Genomic DNA, 15,977 nt, shown 5'->3' on the forward strand with positions numbered 1-15,977 from the left:
ATTTTTGTGTTAAAACAATCATTAAATATATGTAAATATTAAATATAGTATATAGTTATTAGCATTTAAAGTCTATCTTTCAAAATTTCGAAACTCTTAAAGATTGAAATTTTTGTTCCACCCCTGCTCCCCAATAGTATATGCCTAGATTATATATTAATTAATAATACTCTTGCGACAATATATTATGCTTATTTCAAATATCATAAATAAGTAAGAAAACGATTTATTTTCAAGAAAGATATTTTCCTTCATCCCAAACACGCCCTAGTTTCAACTTCAATTTTGTGAAATCATCCTTTGTGGATTATTGCTTTATCGAAGCCTAACATTTTTGACGAATTATGTGAAGTGTTCTAACTTGTAAGTAATCCAGAAAACCAAGCTTTCGAATAGCTACGGGAATTGAATCAAATAGTTACATTGAAGTGTTAACATTTATAACTCGTATTATATTTTATAAACAAAACATGATCAACTGTTCAGTGTGGTCAAGAGAATAAGTTATTATCTCATTATATGATTTTGAACAACTCTCCCTATGACAACTTTTATCTTAGCTATATTTCCATATTTTGTGAGATTGTCAAAATAATTTGTTAATTACCGATAACTTAAAATGTAAATTTTTTATTGTTAGTTTGTTAAAAATTGTGTTAGTTTGTTAAAAATTATGTCTAGTTTTCTAAAACTAAAATGTCACGAGTCTACTTTAATTAGTACTTTGACCAGAACGTCAACTTTGTCGTGGATTTCGAATCAAATCTCATTACAATACAATAATATATTAAATTAAAGCACATGGCAAAGTATCTATCAATTGATATACTCCTATCAATTTATATATTGTGACGGCTTTATTGAAAGGGAAAAAAAAAGTACCTACTCCCAGTAAGATACATAAAATATTACTAAAAAAGGAGAAAACACTGTATATTTCAAAGATCAGAAATCGTCAATATCTGTGGGCACGTTATTTCTCCATTAAACGAAGCTCATTTCCCTTCACCCTCTTCTCTTCTTGCTTTACATGTCCTTTCCTATTAATGTGGAAATATCAACATACCAAAAACTAAATTGCAGAAAGCCAAATTCAAGATTTGAGTTCATCAAAGAGTTACCATGAAGTTTCCTTTTCCATTTACCAGTTGTTTTAGTTCCTCATCTGGTACAATGGATACCAGCCAAATTAACCCATATGGTACGTGACTTCTCAAATTCTTCTCCTGAACTTCTTATCATTTTTTATAGTCTTGATAATATTATTCCTGGAAGTCTTGGAGTAACAGTAAAACTGTATTCGTGTGATCTATAAATCACGGGTTTCGAGTTGTAGAAGCAGCCATTAATGTTTGCATTAGGGTAGCTTGTCTGCATCACATCCTTAGGGTGCGGCCATTACCCTACGCGTGCCTCTCTAATAAGAGAATATGATACCATCCCCACTTTTGGCGCACTTGTTTGATGAGGCTAAGTACAGATCTGCTACGAGCTCCCTGGCTAGCCATCCGTCTAATGAGCCAACTTCTTGACCGGGATATCTTATGTACCGGGCTGTCCTTTTTCCCTATAATTTTATTTCTACTACTTAAGGATATAAATTCTACCAACAGATGGACAAAGAGCTCAGAAGTTCTCAGTGTTCTCTTACAAGGAATTAAAGGCTGCAACTCATGGATTCAGAGCATCAAGTAGAATTGGAGAGGGAGGATTTGGTTCTGTTTACAAGGTGATTTTCTTATCCTAACAAGTTCATTTTGAGAGTTAGTGCTATTGAATTGAAACGGTTTTAAATGAAACGACATGAACAATGAGGATTCATATAGCCGACTCCAACTAGAGTAGTGGAGTTCGGGGAGAGGGGGGTGGCTATTTTTTTCGACTGCATTCGATGCTGATGATCATTTGGTTTTTTTTCTTGAAAAGGGTCGGCTTGAAGATGGAAGCAGTGTGGCTGTAAAGGTTCTATCAATTGAATTAGAAACAATGCGAGGTGAAAGGGAATTTATATCAGAAATAGCTGCATTGTCTGATATTAGACATGAAAATCTTGTCACCCTCAGAGGATATTGTGTGGATGGGACCGACAGACTCTTAGTCTATGAATACATGGAAAATAATAGTCTAACACAATCTCTTCTAGGTAAAATTTCTTTAAACAGTTTAAGTTATATATACCGTCAATGTAAAATATTTAATAGTGTAAAATTTGTTACGCTAATGGTATATATAATTTAAACGCATTCTTTAATATCTCTCTCATTAAATTTTGGAAGAGGCTATAACAACGAGATGGCTTAAATTAATTGTTTGACAAGCAGGGGAAGATCACAACAGAAGTAAATTTACATGGGAACTTAGGAGAGAAATTTCTAAAGGAATAGCAAAGGGACTTTCATATCTACATGAAGAAGTGACTCCCCACATTGTACATAGAGATATTAAGGCCAGCAATATACTTCTTGATCAGAATTTTACACCAAAAATTGCAGATTTTGGTTTATCTAGACTATTTCCTGAGAAAACTTCACACATTACTACCCGAGTTGCCGGAACATTGTAAGTTCAAACCACATTTTGCTCATTTTAGATTCTACATTGGAGTGTTTATTGCTGATCATGTTGTAAATTTCTTGACTTAATTACTTTATGCCTAAAGGGGATATCTTTCTCCGGAATACGCCATCAGTGGACATTTAACTCGGAAATCAGATGTTTATAGCTTTGGAGTCTTATTGCTAGAAATAGTCAGCGGTTGCCCTGTTATTGCTTTTGACATTGAGAGAGGAGAATATTTCCTAGTTAACAAGGTAATCATATTTAGCTACGTTTAATTTTTATACATCATCAGTGTTAAAGAATACTATACTATCAGGTCATGTAAAAGGTAATTACAAGCAATAAATGAAATTAGAACTTGAAAAATAATACAAGTAACTTTGTATAGCAATAATCTCACGGGTGTACTTATTTCAGGCATGGGAAATGTACAATACTGACAAATTATTAGAGCTAGTAGACCCTGTCTTAAATGGAGAATTTCATGGCGATGAAGCTATCCGATTCTTGAAGATTGGCCTACTTTGTGTGCAAGAAATCGCCAGCCTCCGCCCCAAAATGTCAGCAGTCATAAAGATGTTGAGCAGTACCAATTATATGGAATTAGAGGATGTAAAGATTACTCAACCTGGAATTCTTGCTGATCTGAAAGATGTTAAGATAGGTCAAAAGCAATGTTCTAACAGCTTTTTATCTAATGCTGTAGCTATGGCTAGAAAGTGTTGGTACAAAGTGTATATTTCAAACACACAAACTTGGCCAACATTTTTTGAGAAGATATAAATCAATGAGGCTTTTAAGAGACTTGACGTAACTAGTAAAGTTGTTGCTATGTGCAAGAGCGGTTCAATATAAGTGGGGCCTAAAGCGAAACTTTAAGAAAAGGCCTTAAATATTTTAAATAAATTTCATTTATATTTTATTTGTAAATTTTTTTTCTAGATTTTGAAATGAGTAATTAATATCTTATAATTGATTTCTTCAATAAATATTTTTTCAATGATAATAAAGCTAACCCATTTATTTTTCTTGAAATAATGTTGATCTTATATAAGATTTTGAATAGTTTCACTTTTGAAAAGAACACTCTCTTACTAATACTTTAATAAGAGTGCCTTTTTGAGATTGTGATTGTATTAAAGTTTCAAATTTTTTTTGAGTTTCTAACATGACTCATATTTTCTAGACAACAAGTTTTAAAGTACAGCCTGTTATAAACTAGGATGGAAGGAATATGCAATTCATATTAATAAATGTACTTTTTTGTTTGACACAATATAAAAATGCTTACGAAAAAAGAAAAGAAAAAGCATTAGTATGAATATGAATTAGGAAGATAAGATTAGAAGGGAACTTGTATTGCCAATAAATCAAATTTTTATATGCATTTCATTACAGTAAGCTTTCACTTGCTCTCATTTTCTTTGAGCTTTTTTTGGGGAGGGTCAACATGAATTATGAAGTTTACAAATTCTTTTTACCTTTTTTTCTCTAAAAATTTCAATATTTTCTAAATATTTTTAAACCATAAAGCTAACTATAAGAAATTTTGGGGCCCCTAGAATTTGGGGGCCTCAAGCCAATGCTTTACTTGCTTTGGCTTCAAACCGGCCCTCGTTATGTGACCAGGAGGTCACACGTTCGAGCCGTAGAAATAGCATCTTGCAGAAATACAGGATAAGGCTGTGTACAATACATCATTATGGTGTGGCCCTTTCACGTGACTCCACGCAAGAACTTAGTGCACCGAGCTCACTTTTCAGGCTACGAAGAGACTGAAATGAAAATGCTCTGAACAAATGTAGCTTAGAATAGGTCTTTCTTCCGACTTCTTTCTTTTTTAGCCTTTATTTGAATGTTTAGTTCCATAAGCTGCAGATATTATCCTTGGGTAACAAACAAGGATAACAATTTTTAGGATTTGAGGGGCCAAATAAATTTTGTCTTCGATTATAATTTTTTCTAACACTATTTAAATATTTTTAACTGTAAAACAGTTGTGATATTTAATGTTCTTCTTTATGGCGTCAGAAAAGATGTAAATATTATCTGAAGGCTTAATATATATTTCTTCCCCTCTCCATTAAAAACCGATCAAATTTGGTTTGGGTTTGGTTTTAATCGAAAAAATCGAATCAAACCGACTATAGAAGTAGCTATTTAAATTTATTATTATACCCATATATGTGTATATTTTTATATAAAGTTTCTAAAATTTTATGGTACATATTAGTTGTTTGTATTTTTAGTCTAGTTTTTTACTATTATAATAATCTAATTCTTTGCATTTACATTCTAGTTTGATTGGTAGTTTTCTTTTACTAAGTACAAGAATTTATTTCATGTTAAAAATAATCGATTTTTAATTGACTACTTAAATTATTCATCACTAGTATTTGATTCAATTATCATCAATATATCTTGATAAATGATAGATTTCTCAAAAAGCAATTAGTTTGATAGTGTTACGTTGAAAATGTAATCGCCGAAATATGTGTTTAGTAAGAAAAAAATCGATAAATAACCGAAAAACCGACAAAAAAACGACGAAAGCCAAATCGATAAAAACCGACTTAATTGGCTTGATTTGATTCCAATATTTGAAGAACCGACTTACTTGGTTTGGTTTGATTTTTTTTAGGGAAACAAATATCCAAACCGAACCATAAACGCCACTTTCATAAAATATGGGTCTGAGACCCTTACACAAGCGCGTGTAGAACAAGAAAACAGAAAGCACGTGAAAGGTTATTCTTGTCCAAACCCTCTTATTTATAGTAGAATACAAAGAAGCCCTTGCTCAATCCAGTATTATTATTGAATGAAGACAGAATAAGGAAATTTACAAGGGAAAGGAAACAAAAGTAGGAAATGCAACCAAACAAGAAGAAAAGCATTAAAATCACAATGTTTGGCACATTTAAAATTAAGTGCCAAACCACAAAGCACAATTTAAAGAGGCCATCTCCACCAATACCACTATACAATTTTGACCATTTAATATTCATTCCATCTCCTTAAATAGCTCTAACTGCTGAATCATATAATTAGGCATTGCTCCTGAATGAGCCAAGTGCTTTGACTGCTCCAGCTCTCAAAATATATTGGTGATATAATGCAGCAATTGCAGCACCAATTAAAGGTCCAACCCAGAAAATCCACTGTCATATTAAAAAGGCAATATTATAAGTTACCAATGTATATTTTGGATAAAAATAATAAAAACCAAAGGATGTGCAATTCCTTGTTAAAGTAAAATTATATTGCTTACTTGGTCATCCCAGGCTTTGTCTTTGCCATATATGACTGCAGCTCCAAAACTTCTAGCTGGATTAATACCAGTTCCAGTGATTGGGATTGTGGCCAAGTGAACCATGAATACAGCAAATCCAATTGGAAGTGGTGCCAATACCTTAATTCAATTACAAATATTGACTTCTTCAACTCAAGTTACCAAAAAGAAGCATTAAAAATAGGATTTAACTTGCATACATTGACCATGTAAATAACTGTCAATGTAATTTAACCTGTTGTAACAAATTGTCTGTCTTATTCTTTAAAAAAATAATTGGCTCCACTTATTACGAGCAATAGAAGGAGGCCTTGGCATAACTGGTAAAGTTGTTGTCATATGACTAGAAGGTCACGGGTTCAAGCAGTAGAAATAGTCTTTTGCAGAAATGCAGGGTTCAAACAGTAGAAACAGTCTTTTGCAGAAATACAGGGTAAGGTTGCGTACAATAGACCCTTGTAGTCCGACCCTTCCCCGCACCCCGCGCATAGCGGAGCTTAGTGCATCAGGCTGCCTTTTTTTTGAATTACGAGCAGTCACGGGCGGCCCTTCCCTAAAGCAGTACCTGCTTTAGGCCCCATATTTATGAGGGGCCCATTTTTTTTACAACTAATCGGCTATATATAAGTTTAAAAAAATATTTTGTCAGGTGAAAATGCTTGATTTCTTTCTTTAACAAATATAGAGAAGAAAGATTTGTAACTGCTATGATTTCTACGATTTAAAATGAATATCGAACCCGAATTTCGTAAGAAACTTATGGTATATTGGAAGAAACAATTTGACGAGAATATTGATAATGAAATCTCAAAATCACTCTAAGAATCCTTTAGAGTTGATTACCTTTTATACAAGGCTATTTTTGTTTTTACTTCAAAAGAGATTTGAACAATTCGAAGCACATGAAAATATTTTTAGTTTTCTATTTAGCGGTAAAAAACTGAGATCACTAGATGAAAATTTGATAAAAACATGCCTTGCACACAACTTTGTTAAATCTGATCCTATCTAGTAGTTGACATCCCCAACTACATAGTCCATTATCTACACGAAATGATATTAGATACAAGCACTAAACAGACATGGGTACAAGTAGAAGTTTTTCAAAAGTAAAATTGATAAAATCTTATCTAAGATCAATGTCTCAAGAGAGGTTAAATGAATTAGCTATATTGTCAATTGAGAAATATTTATTTAAAAAAATTGATTATAAGAAAATTATTAATAACTTTGTATCTAAAAAAAATAGCTAGAAAGTAGACTTTAAATTAAAAAATATTTTTGGTAAAAAAGTTGCCCCTCGTAAAGTTTGGCTTTAGGCCACAAAATTCATCGGGTCGCCCCTGCGAGCAGTCACTTATAATTATCTTTTAGATGATCAGATAGTATAAAAATTTCTTTACGCCCATGTATATAAGTTAATTCAAGAAACTATAGGCAAAATGTTAAGTAGATTAGTAGATGTAGTGTTGCAAAATTTTACTTACAGGAACATGGGAGTCTCTGGCATTTCTCTTGGGGTCAGTGGCAGAGAAGACAGTATAAACAAGGACAAAAGTGCCAATGATTTCAGCAGCTAATCCAGTGCCAGTGCTGTAGCCTGTTGCAAGCTCATTGGCACCACCACCATATCTAACATAATAAGACTTCTGAAATGCCTTCACCAAACCACAACCACAAATGGCTCCTAAGCACTGTGCTATCATATACATTACTGCTCTGGCCAATGAGATTTTTCTAGCCAAGAACAGCCCAAATGTCACAGCTGGGTTAATATGTCCTCCTGCATACACAAAATGAAAACCCCCCATCAATCTCTTGAACTGAACCTTTTCCAAAACCATTTTTTGTTAAAGTATTATTGAAGACATAATTAAGTAAATAAAAATATTTAATCCATGAAAACTTAAGTTGTTACATTAGATCGTCAATCAATTCAACGTAGTTCGGGGCAGGTAAGACCTCTTAGATTCAAGTCTCACCGCCACTTACAAAGGCAGATGCAGAATACTAGTACCAGGTTCATCTGATGAAGCATAAATTTAAGTGTAAATATACACTAAAATTATAATAAATACTAGTAGATATAAACTCATAACTTTGAAAATTCAATGGGTTTAATGCTAAAAATTTTAAAGGTTAGGACCTATAAAGCTTAAACCAACCATATCAAAAAGATTTTTCATGTATTTGACCCATGAAAAAGAATCGGACATACACATGAAAAGGCATGTTAAAGACAAAATTAAGCAAATAGGAAGTGTAATGTATATAGCCGCTATTTTAGATGAGACAGTAACAGAAATTACGTACCAGAAATACCAGCAGTGCAGTAAACAAGAACGAAAATCATGCCACCAAAGGCCCAAGCAATGCCAAGAATGCCAACACCACCACATTCATCACCATTATGTTTAGTGTCACTTTGGCTCTTGTAGCCAATCACAGTGAGGACAGTGATGTAGAGAAATAAGAGAGTGGCAATAAATTCAGCAATAATGGCTCTATAAAATGACCATTTTCCAAGTTCCTCTGCATCAATTAGTGGTGCTGGAGGTGGATCTTGGTAGTCCTTATTAGGGGCGTACTGATCAGTGCCATATTCAATATCCTTGGCCATTAATCCTGCACTCTGTCTCTGTATTAGGCTCACCAAAAGAAGATTATGCTAATCTTGAATAATGTTGGTTTTGAGAGCTTTTATTTAGATAGAAATATGTAAAATTGATTGTGGTGGAGTTGCTCGAGAGTGAGGAAAATTTATATAGAGGGTTTGGACTTGAGTGGAGCATTAATTTAACTCATTTCCTGCCGACCCATTTTACCTTTTGTTTTTTGTATTTATATTCTCTTCACTTTCATGGTGAACATACCCCACTTCTAGCCAGGAGCCGAGCTAGAATATTTGTTACGGATTTGGATTGAATTCACTTAGTTTTTGTCCACATTTTGTATTTATCTTTAATAATTCATTGAGTATATATGAATTATTAATTAAGAACTCAATAACTTAAAAGTACTAGAATTCTCGTAAGCTCCAAATTTTCGCTTTGCCTCATCCTCTAGCTACAGGGTCTTGAGGGCGAGAATCATTGGCGGAGCCACATTGAAGCAAGGGGTGTCAAGCAACACCCCTTCGCCGGAAAATTACACTATTTTGCTAGATAATTTTTTTATTTTATATATATTTACTATATGTTGACTTTCATTGACTTTTCGATGTATCTAATTATTTATATTTTGACACCCCTTATACATTAGCAGATAGAATACTATAAATTTCTTGGAAAAATCAAAATACTAGGCAACTATACAATATACTCTATGTGAGAATCTTCTATGTAATTATTAGTATCCGTGTAATTCTCACTGTTCTTCTCTTCCCGATTTCCCTTTCTTACCTTATGTCATGGAGAATTTGAAATACCACGGATAATAGTTAACTGGACACAAAAAGACTGAGATTACCCGCTCATCAAATTAAAGAAAAAATAATAATTTGGTGCACAAAGTTTTTCGCGTCACGCAAGGCTCGAGAAATGGCTACAAGAATGTGATGTAGACAACTTATTCTAATACAAGTGTTAGTGAATATCTCCACGGTTCGAAACCGCTGACGGCCACACAAAAATAAATTTTACCCGCGCATCAATATAATTACCCACCAAATTATAATATTATTAAAAAAAACATAATGCTAAAGTGGACCGACCATTTTCATACATCATGATCAACCACAAATTTTATTTGATGGTGGCTCCCACCACCGTCCAGTCCAACTCAGCCAGCAATTGTAATTACCAATCACTAATTTAATGCCATGTCACCAGCCGCCATATTCCAATCATTTGGTTTTATTAAGGATTAATATACTCGTACGTGTTAATTGGGCAAAATCATGACATTGTCTACCCCACTTGAGAAAGAACAAAAAGGCGGTATGAACCTTATGGGTTCTCGATATTAGAACTACTAGTCTTAGGTTACTTGGGTTCTGTGTGTTACCTAACTCAATTGAATATAAAATTTTAGAAAATTACATAAACATTATGTTTGAATTTGGGTTTGAGTTATAAAATTAAAATTAACAAAAACTTAAGTTTCTACAAGTTGTTGATCCTAATTAGGTAACTTCAACGAAGGAAGAAACTCTCAAAGACCAAAACACAATTTTTCTATTTTTATGATCAAGAAGATATATCATATGAATTGTTTCCAACATATTAAAAAAGTCTAAATTATTATTACAAAATGTATTATTCAATCACTATATTTTGATTAATCTACTACGTATTTCTTTATTTTGGAGGAAACTTTCTTTTTTTGCCCAAGCACACAACCATGCATCCTAATATTTTCTTTTATGGAAGTAAGAATCTAAGATTGTAATGAAATTAATAAACACAAATAGATTTTAAAAGGACCATGTCAATCTATGAGCCAAAAATATGGAGCTTATGTTAAAAAAATTCCCTAAACTTTGCACGGAATCGTTATACACCTAAATAAAGTAGTCTTAGTAACCCTCGAAGTTGGCTATTTGATTGTTACTCCGTAATGTTAATGTGATAAAGAGCGTGGATACATACACTCTCCTTTAGGCGCGTGAAAGTGAACAAAATTAAAAAATTAAATTTATGATGTAATATTTTTCAATCGTTAATATAATTATTTATTTGCTACAATACAATTATGTATTTATTCTTAATGCATCTAATATACAACATATTTATTCCAGTTTTGTATTTTTAAGTTCTTTTTTAGATTTAATGGCTATTTGATCCAATTGTATATTTTATTTTATTTTCGGGTCAAATTTATAAAACAAACTTAGACGGAATTCCAACACATTAGCATAAAAATAGTTTAGCTAAAATAATAAAATACCAATTTTGTATTATCTGTTATTTTTTTAGATGCAAATAACTATCTATATTAATTGTGTATTTTTATTTTTGGGCCAAATCAATAAAAAAAATTTAGCTTGAGCTTTATTATTTTCTTGCTTAATTAAAAAGGTATGGCCAAAATAACGGAGTTGTAATAATTTTTAGAAATTCGCAACATATTTGAAATTCTTAAATCCACCTACTATGTTGTTTAAGTAAATAGAATAATTATTATAGTATTTTTTTATTTTTTTGACAGGCACACACATTTTTGTATCCCATTCAAAAAATTATTTCTCAAAACTTGGATAACGACTTCTAGAGTCATTTAATTCCTATTGTTGTGGAAGATATTAAAAAACTTAAGTAATAATTCTTACAAAAAAAATAATTTAAATAAGGAAAGAATTTATATTTATATATAAGTAAAATCTTAATCGATGTTAAATTCCTAAGTATTAAGAGTTTTTACCTAACTCAAATAAGGAAAGTTTTAATAGTCAAAATTTAAATTATATTGAAAAGCCTAAATATTAAAGTCCTAATTATAAGGGCTTCTTACTCAATTCTAATAAGAAAAAATTTAATAAATAATAAATCTGATTAAATTTAAAAGTCATAAATATTAGTTAGGAGAATAAACAAATGACTATTTTGTCTAGTGTGAACTCTATTTTAAAATGGTAAAAAGATGAACGACATTTCTCTAAGGACCTTCGTGCTTTTAATATAGTATAGATATAGATTAGAAGCACACGATGGTAATATAATATGTAATTGTGAATTATTCCTCTAAGAGGAAATGTTGTTTGCTAATTTATTTAATTCTTAACTTGGTTGCCTCTCAAAACATGTTAATAAAGGAGACATTAGTCTTTAATTTACTTTTTAATTCATTTACTTCTTATCCAAATCTATATAATGGATTAAAGTTATAGATAGTCAAAATATGGAATAAACTTTAATGGTAAACTATCTTTTTAAGAAAATAATTATGCAAGTTTGATATATAACGAAAAGTTTAAATATTTAATTTGGAAGAAAACTGTACATTGAATGGAATCTTAACATGCTTTATCAAATTTATAAATGCACGTTCCTAATTTGTAGGTCTAAAAAAGTACGAACAAATTATTATAAATGAATTGTTCGATCTATATAAGGTCAAACTTTAATTGACTTAATGTCCTAAATCTTAGACTTATATGTAACCGTTTAAATAAGAAAAACTTAAATAAGTAAACTTTTACTTGATTTAAAACTTCTAAATATTAGGAGATAATTTAAATGACAATCTTGTCCAATATAAAATCAGTTTACTTGATTTAAAACTTCTAAATATTAGGAGATAATTTAAATGACAATCTTGTCCAATATAAAATCAAATTTTAATGGTAGAAAAGGCGAACGACATTTCGCTAAGGGCGTTCGTGCTTTTAATATAATATACATATAAATGATTTCAAGTGTTAATTACTGAGTTCTTAATGGGATTTTAGGCCTTCATGGCTTTTTACAATGTTGAATTTAAGAAAATGTCTTTTTTAGATCTCTTACGTGTAAAAAAAAAACTCTTATGTGTAAAATTAAATCTCTCATATAAAAAAAAGAGATGGAGTCATAAAATTAAATACAAGTTTGTAATGAGCCACAAAACCAATTGACCCGTTATAAATTTAATATTTGTACATATTTAATGAATTCTAAATACTAAATACGCTATTTGAGTAAAAAAAACTATTGGGTTCAGCCGAACCCGTATTTCTAGCATATTTGGTCAAGCTTCTAGGCCAAAAGTGTTTTATTTCCTAAAAGTACTTTTTTTTTCTTACCTTAAGGTGTTGGCCAAGCTTTTTTGAGGGAAAAAGTGCTTTTGAAAGAAACAGAAAAAGTAGCTTATTCCCAAAAGAAACACAAACAGTTTTGACTTTTCTTCTTACCAAAAATACCCTTAACAAAATATAGTACATACCAAAATAACTGTTAAGTCTAGTACTTAGGATATTAATGTATACGTATTTCTTCTTATATTTAGGATAATTTTCTAATATATAGTGACTTTAGGGGTGAATACTTTTATATTTGTTGAATGATTTTTAATATATTTGAATATTATTAAAAGAATTAAAGTACTTTTTAATTTTATTTTCATATTTTACTTAAATAAAATGAAAAGATTTAATTATTGCCTGTAATAATAAATTTTTGAGATATTTATTTACTTATAATATTAACTATTCACTTTTTGAAAAGTTTGGTCAAATACAAAATATTGCTCAAAAGTATTTTTTAGAGTAATTAGCCAAACAAAAATTATTTCTCTGCAAAAATACTTTTTTCAAAAGCACTTTTAAAAAAATTACTTTTCAAAATAAGTTAGAATTTTCCAGCTTGATCGTACAGGCTATTCGGCTTGTGCCTCCGCCCCAGAAGTATTGTCATTTTAAGGGGTTATAGGCTTGCCATATGTAGAGCAAGTAAGGATCATTGTAAAAGTGGTAATGCTGCTTTTGTGGACTCTATTAATTGGACGGTTATCTATTGTATTTCTCTAATGAAACCTCATTTTTTGGGTGTGGAAATGGTGTAGTGAACCCACTTTGGAAAAAACAAATTGTTGTCTTCTGTTTCATGATTCAAAATTACGAGAGGATTTGGTACTTTCTTTGTCGAATTTTATATGACGTTAACAATTATTATGGTTGTCGCATTTGTAAGGCCATTTCTGATGGCTATAATATTGCAGAGAAAATTACACAGCTTTCAAAATAATAGCCAAACAGAATATATATTTTATATATATATATATCTTGTGTTCATTTGTAGCAGAGTGAAGAAACTTAAAACTTTTCTTCCCTTTCCCTTTGTTTACCCGAAAAATGGATAGAGTTGAATTTATACGCAGTTCCGAGGATATGTGGCATAACTTGATACAAAATGCAAGGATAAATAAAATGTAAATGTAGATTGGAGAGAATGCAATCTAGATAAGGTTATCAAGAACAATGAACCTTAGGATTCGACAAATAGAATCAATCTAAGAAACTGAAAGAACGATTCTTTAGTGTAGAAGAATATAATACTTTTATTACAATGTAAGTCTCAGAAAAACTCGTCCTACAGAAATGATAATCAAGCCCTTTTATAGTGGAGGGATTCGGCTTCAAGCATAATAAAATAAATATTCAGTGGGAGACCAGCTTTTCCATAATTTCTGCCAAGATTTTCTCTAGTGGGATTGCAACGGCTTTTGTCTGCGAGCTCGATCTTGCTTAGAATCCTCGATTTTGGTTTGAGCTTGATTTCGGCTCGAACTTGTGATCTTGGTTCGAGCCCGATCCTGGTTCGAGCCCTCGAATTGATTCCAGGTCAATGTTGGTTGGTCTCTGGATTATCAGCACGATAGGTCTACCCTGCATCATGGTTCGATTCTTATTCGAGTTTGATTATGATATCGATCTCGATACGGACCGGCCTCCCCGGGTTCGAGGTTAGTTTGTCCCCCCTTCGGGATCTTACTTCGACACATCACCCTTCGAACTCGATCGGACATGCCAAGGCTGAAATCTATTTCGACTGTATACAGATAGTCCCCTCGTTTCTCAGAAAAAATATGGCGAGAAACGATATGATTTTCAACAGCTCGATCAGATTATATCTTGTCGTTTCAATCGGGTTCGACCATGATGCATCTGGTAGCTATCCCGTCGGTTTAGTCTTTCAAGGCATTTAATGCATGTCAGGCGGTGGTCGGCCACTGCTGATACAGAACCGCCATCGTTTGAACCTATAAATAGCCCTTACTTTTATCTTTTACCATTTTTACATCTTCTATCTTCCAAAATTTCCCAAGTTCTTCTTCGTACTCTCCAACTTATCAGTAAAGCTGTGATTTCATTCCGCAAAAACCCCTCTTCAATTTTACCAAATCTCTGTCATTTTCTTCTATTCCTTACTTTTGAATTCAAAAATGGTGAAAACATCGCAAACCATTCCTCAGAAAGAGAAGGCTTCATCTTCACAATGTGTTACGTATGAGACACCAGCAGAACCACGGCCTGAGGAGTGTGTTCCCGGGGCGTGTGTCCTTACTTCAGATTTTAAGGTTGATAAAGGTTCATCAGTCCCTAGCCGGCGTGAGCCGGTATCGAGGTACATGTGTTCGATAACCGAAAAGCACCTCGATCTATTAAAGAAGGATTGCAATTGGGGTGAAAAAGAAGTAATAATACCTACCCCTGACGAAGATATCACTTCTTACGTAAAAGGGTTTTTGAATGTATATACTTACCCTTTCACTTTGGGTCACCTCGATTCCATCATTATTGACTTCTGTCGATAATATCAAATAACCCTAGGCCAGGTCCATCCTTCTTTGTGGCGGATCATTATCCTGATCCGATATTTTGTGACAAAATCGAGGGGATATCGTTCACCCTCGATCATCTTATCCGGCTGTACCGTCCCCGACTTTTTCGAGGAGGGTTAATAAAACTCTAGCGTCGGGTTACCAAGGCTTTGTTCTTGAGTATTGACGAGGACAGGGACCGGGGTTGGATGGACAGGTTTGTTCGAGTAAGAACTTTGGACCTGATTCCGACTGAAAAGATGCCATATTCCGAGGAGTGGAATATGAAACATAAGTGTGATCTTGCTGTTACTTCTATTTTGTTCTTCCATTTATTCTCTTATCAACACTCCTCCTTTTGTGATGCAGCGGTTCCCTGGATGCCCGGAGCGGTTCCCGATCTCAAGAACTGGCTACGAGCTCTTGTTTCGACCTCCACATACGCCGAGCGCTCATGGCGTGATTTGTCAAAGGGTCGGTGGGAGGCCAAAAATCACGGTAAGCTCATTTCTCGGACTCTGATGATCTGAACGAGGCGTTTCTCAAAATATTTTTTATAAGATTTCCCATATGCAGGTTTGGGTAAAGACGCGATCTTGAGGCCCCTGTCCAATGACGAGGATGTTTCGACCTCTGTCCTAAAGCCGGTGAAGGAAAATAAAAGGAAGAGAGCCTCGGTTCCCGAATATCCAAAATCGAAGAAGAGGACGGCTCGTAAGCCGAACAAGAATGCCATTCCTTTGACCGTGGAATCCATTCTGCGTTTAAGGGATGAAGATGAAGATGAAGAAGAATAAGAAGAAGAGAACAATGAGTCCGTGCTGGCGGTCCGAACGAAGAGAGCCACCGATGCCTCATCGCCGGCTGGATCGATGATGCTCTATGAGGC

The 15,977-nt window shown here is 32.9% G+C and overlaps 2 protein-coding genes across 3 annotated transcripts; one reads left to right on the forward strand and one right to left on the reverse strand.

Annotated features, from left to right (window-relative positions):
* The first annotated feature begins 913 nt into the window (after positions 1–913).
* LOC107762780 (putative serine/threonine-protein kinase) lies at positions 914–3,461 on the forward strand. Of its 2 annotated transcripts, none has more exons than XM_075247031.1 (6): positions 914–1,201; positions 1,614–1,729; positions 1,927–2,143; positions 2,493–2,559; positions 2,660–2,810; positions 2,977–3,461. In XM_075247031.1, the coding sequence occupies exons 1-6, from the start codon at positions 1,123–1,125 to the stop codon at positions 3,340–3,342; spliced, it is 996 nt and encodes a 331-aa protein (XP_075103132.1). In that variant the 5' UTR covers positions 914–1,122; the 3' UTR covers positions 3,343–3,461. The 2 variants fall into 2 exon arrangements, with proteins under 2 accessions (XP_075103132.1, XP_016436648.1); XM_016581162.2 differs by having other exon boundaries at positions 925–1,201; positions 2,322–2,559; positions 2,977–3,456.
* Positions 3,462–5,566: 2,105 nt separating this feature from the next.
* On the reverse strand, positions 5,567–8,582 carry LOC107762778 (aquaporin PIP2-1-like). The gene is given in 4 exon segments (NM_001324772.1): positions 5,567–5,720; positions 5,831–5,971; positions 7,339–7,634; positions 8,165–8,582. Coding segments are annotated over 4 exon segments (858 nt in total). The 5' UTR covers positions 8,472–8,582; the 3' UTR covers positions 5,567–5,606.
* Positions 8,583–15,977: the final 7,395 nt, after the last annotated feature.

The sequence above is a fragment of the Nicotiana tabacum genome, chromosome 24 (assembly GCF_000715075.1).
Source record: "Nicotiana tabacum cultivar K326 chromosome 24, ASM71507v2, whole genome shotgun sequence".
NCBI classification, from domain to species: domain Eukaryota; kingdom Viridiplantae; phylum Streptophyta; class Magnoliopsida; order Solanales; family Solanaceae; genus Nicotiana; species Nicotiana tabacum.

Coding starts and splice junctions, on each gene's coding strand:
- LOC107762780 (XM_016581162.2), top strand. CDS start 1,123: ATGAAGTTTCCTTTTCCATTTACCAGTTGTTTTAGTTCCTCATCTGGT. Junction 1,202..1,613: donor CAGCCAAATTAACCCATATG/GTACGTGACTTC, acceptor TTCTACCAACAG/ATGGACAAAGAGCTCAGAAG. Junction 1,730..1,926: donor GATTTGGTTCTGTTTACAAG/GTGATTTTCTTA, acceptor TTTCTTGAAAAG/GGTCGGCTTGAAGATGGAAG.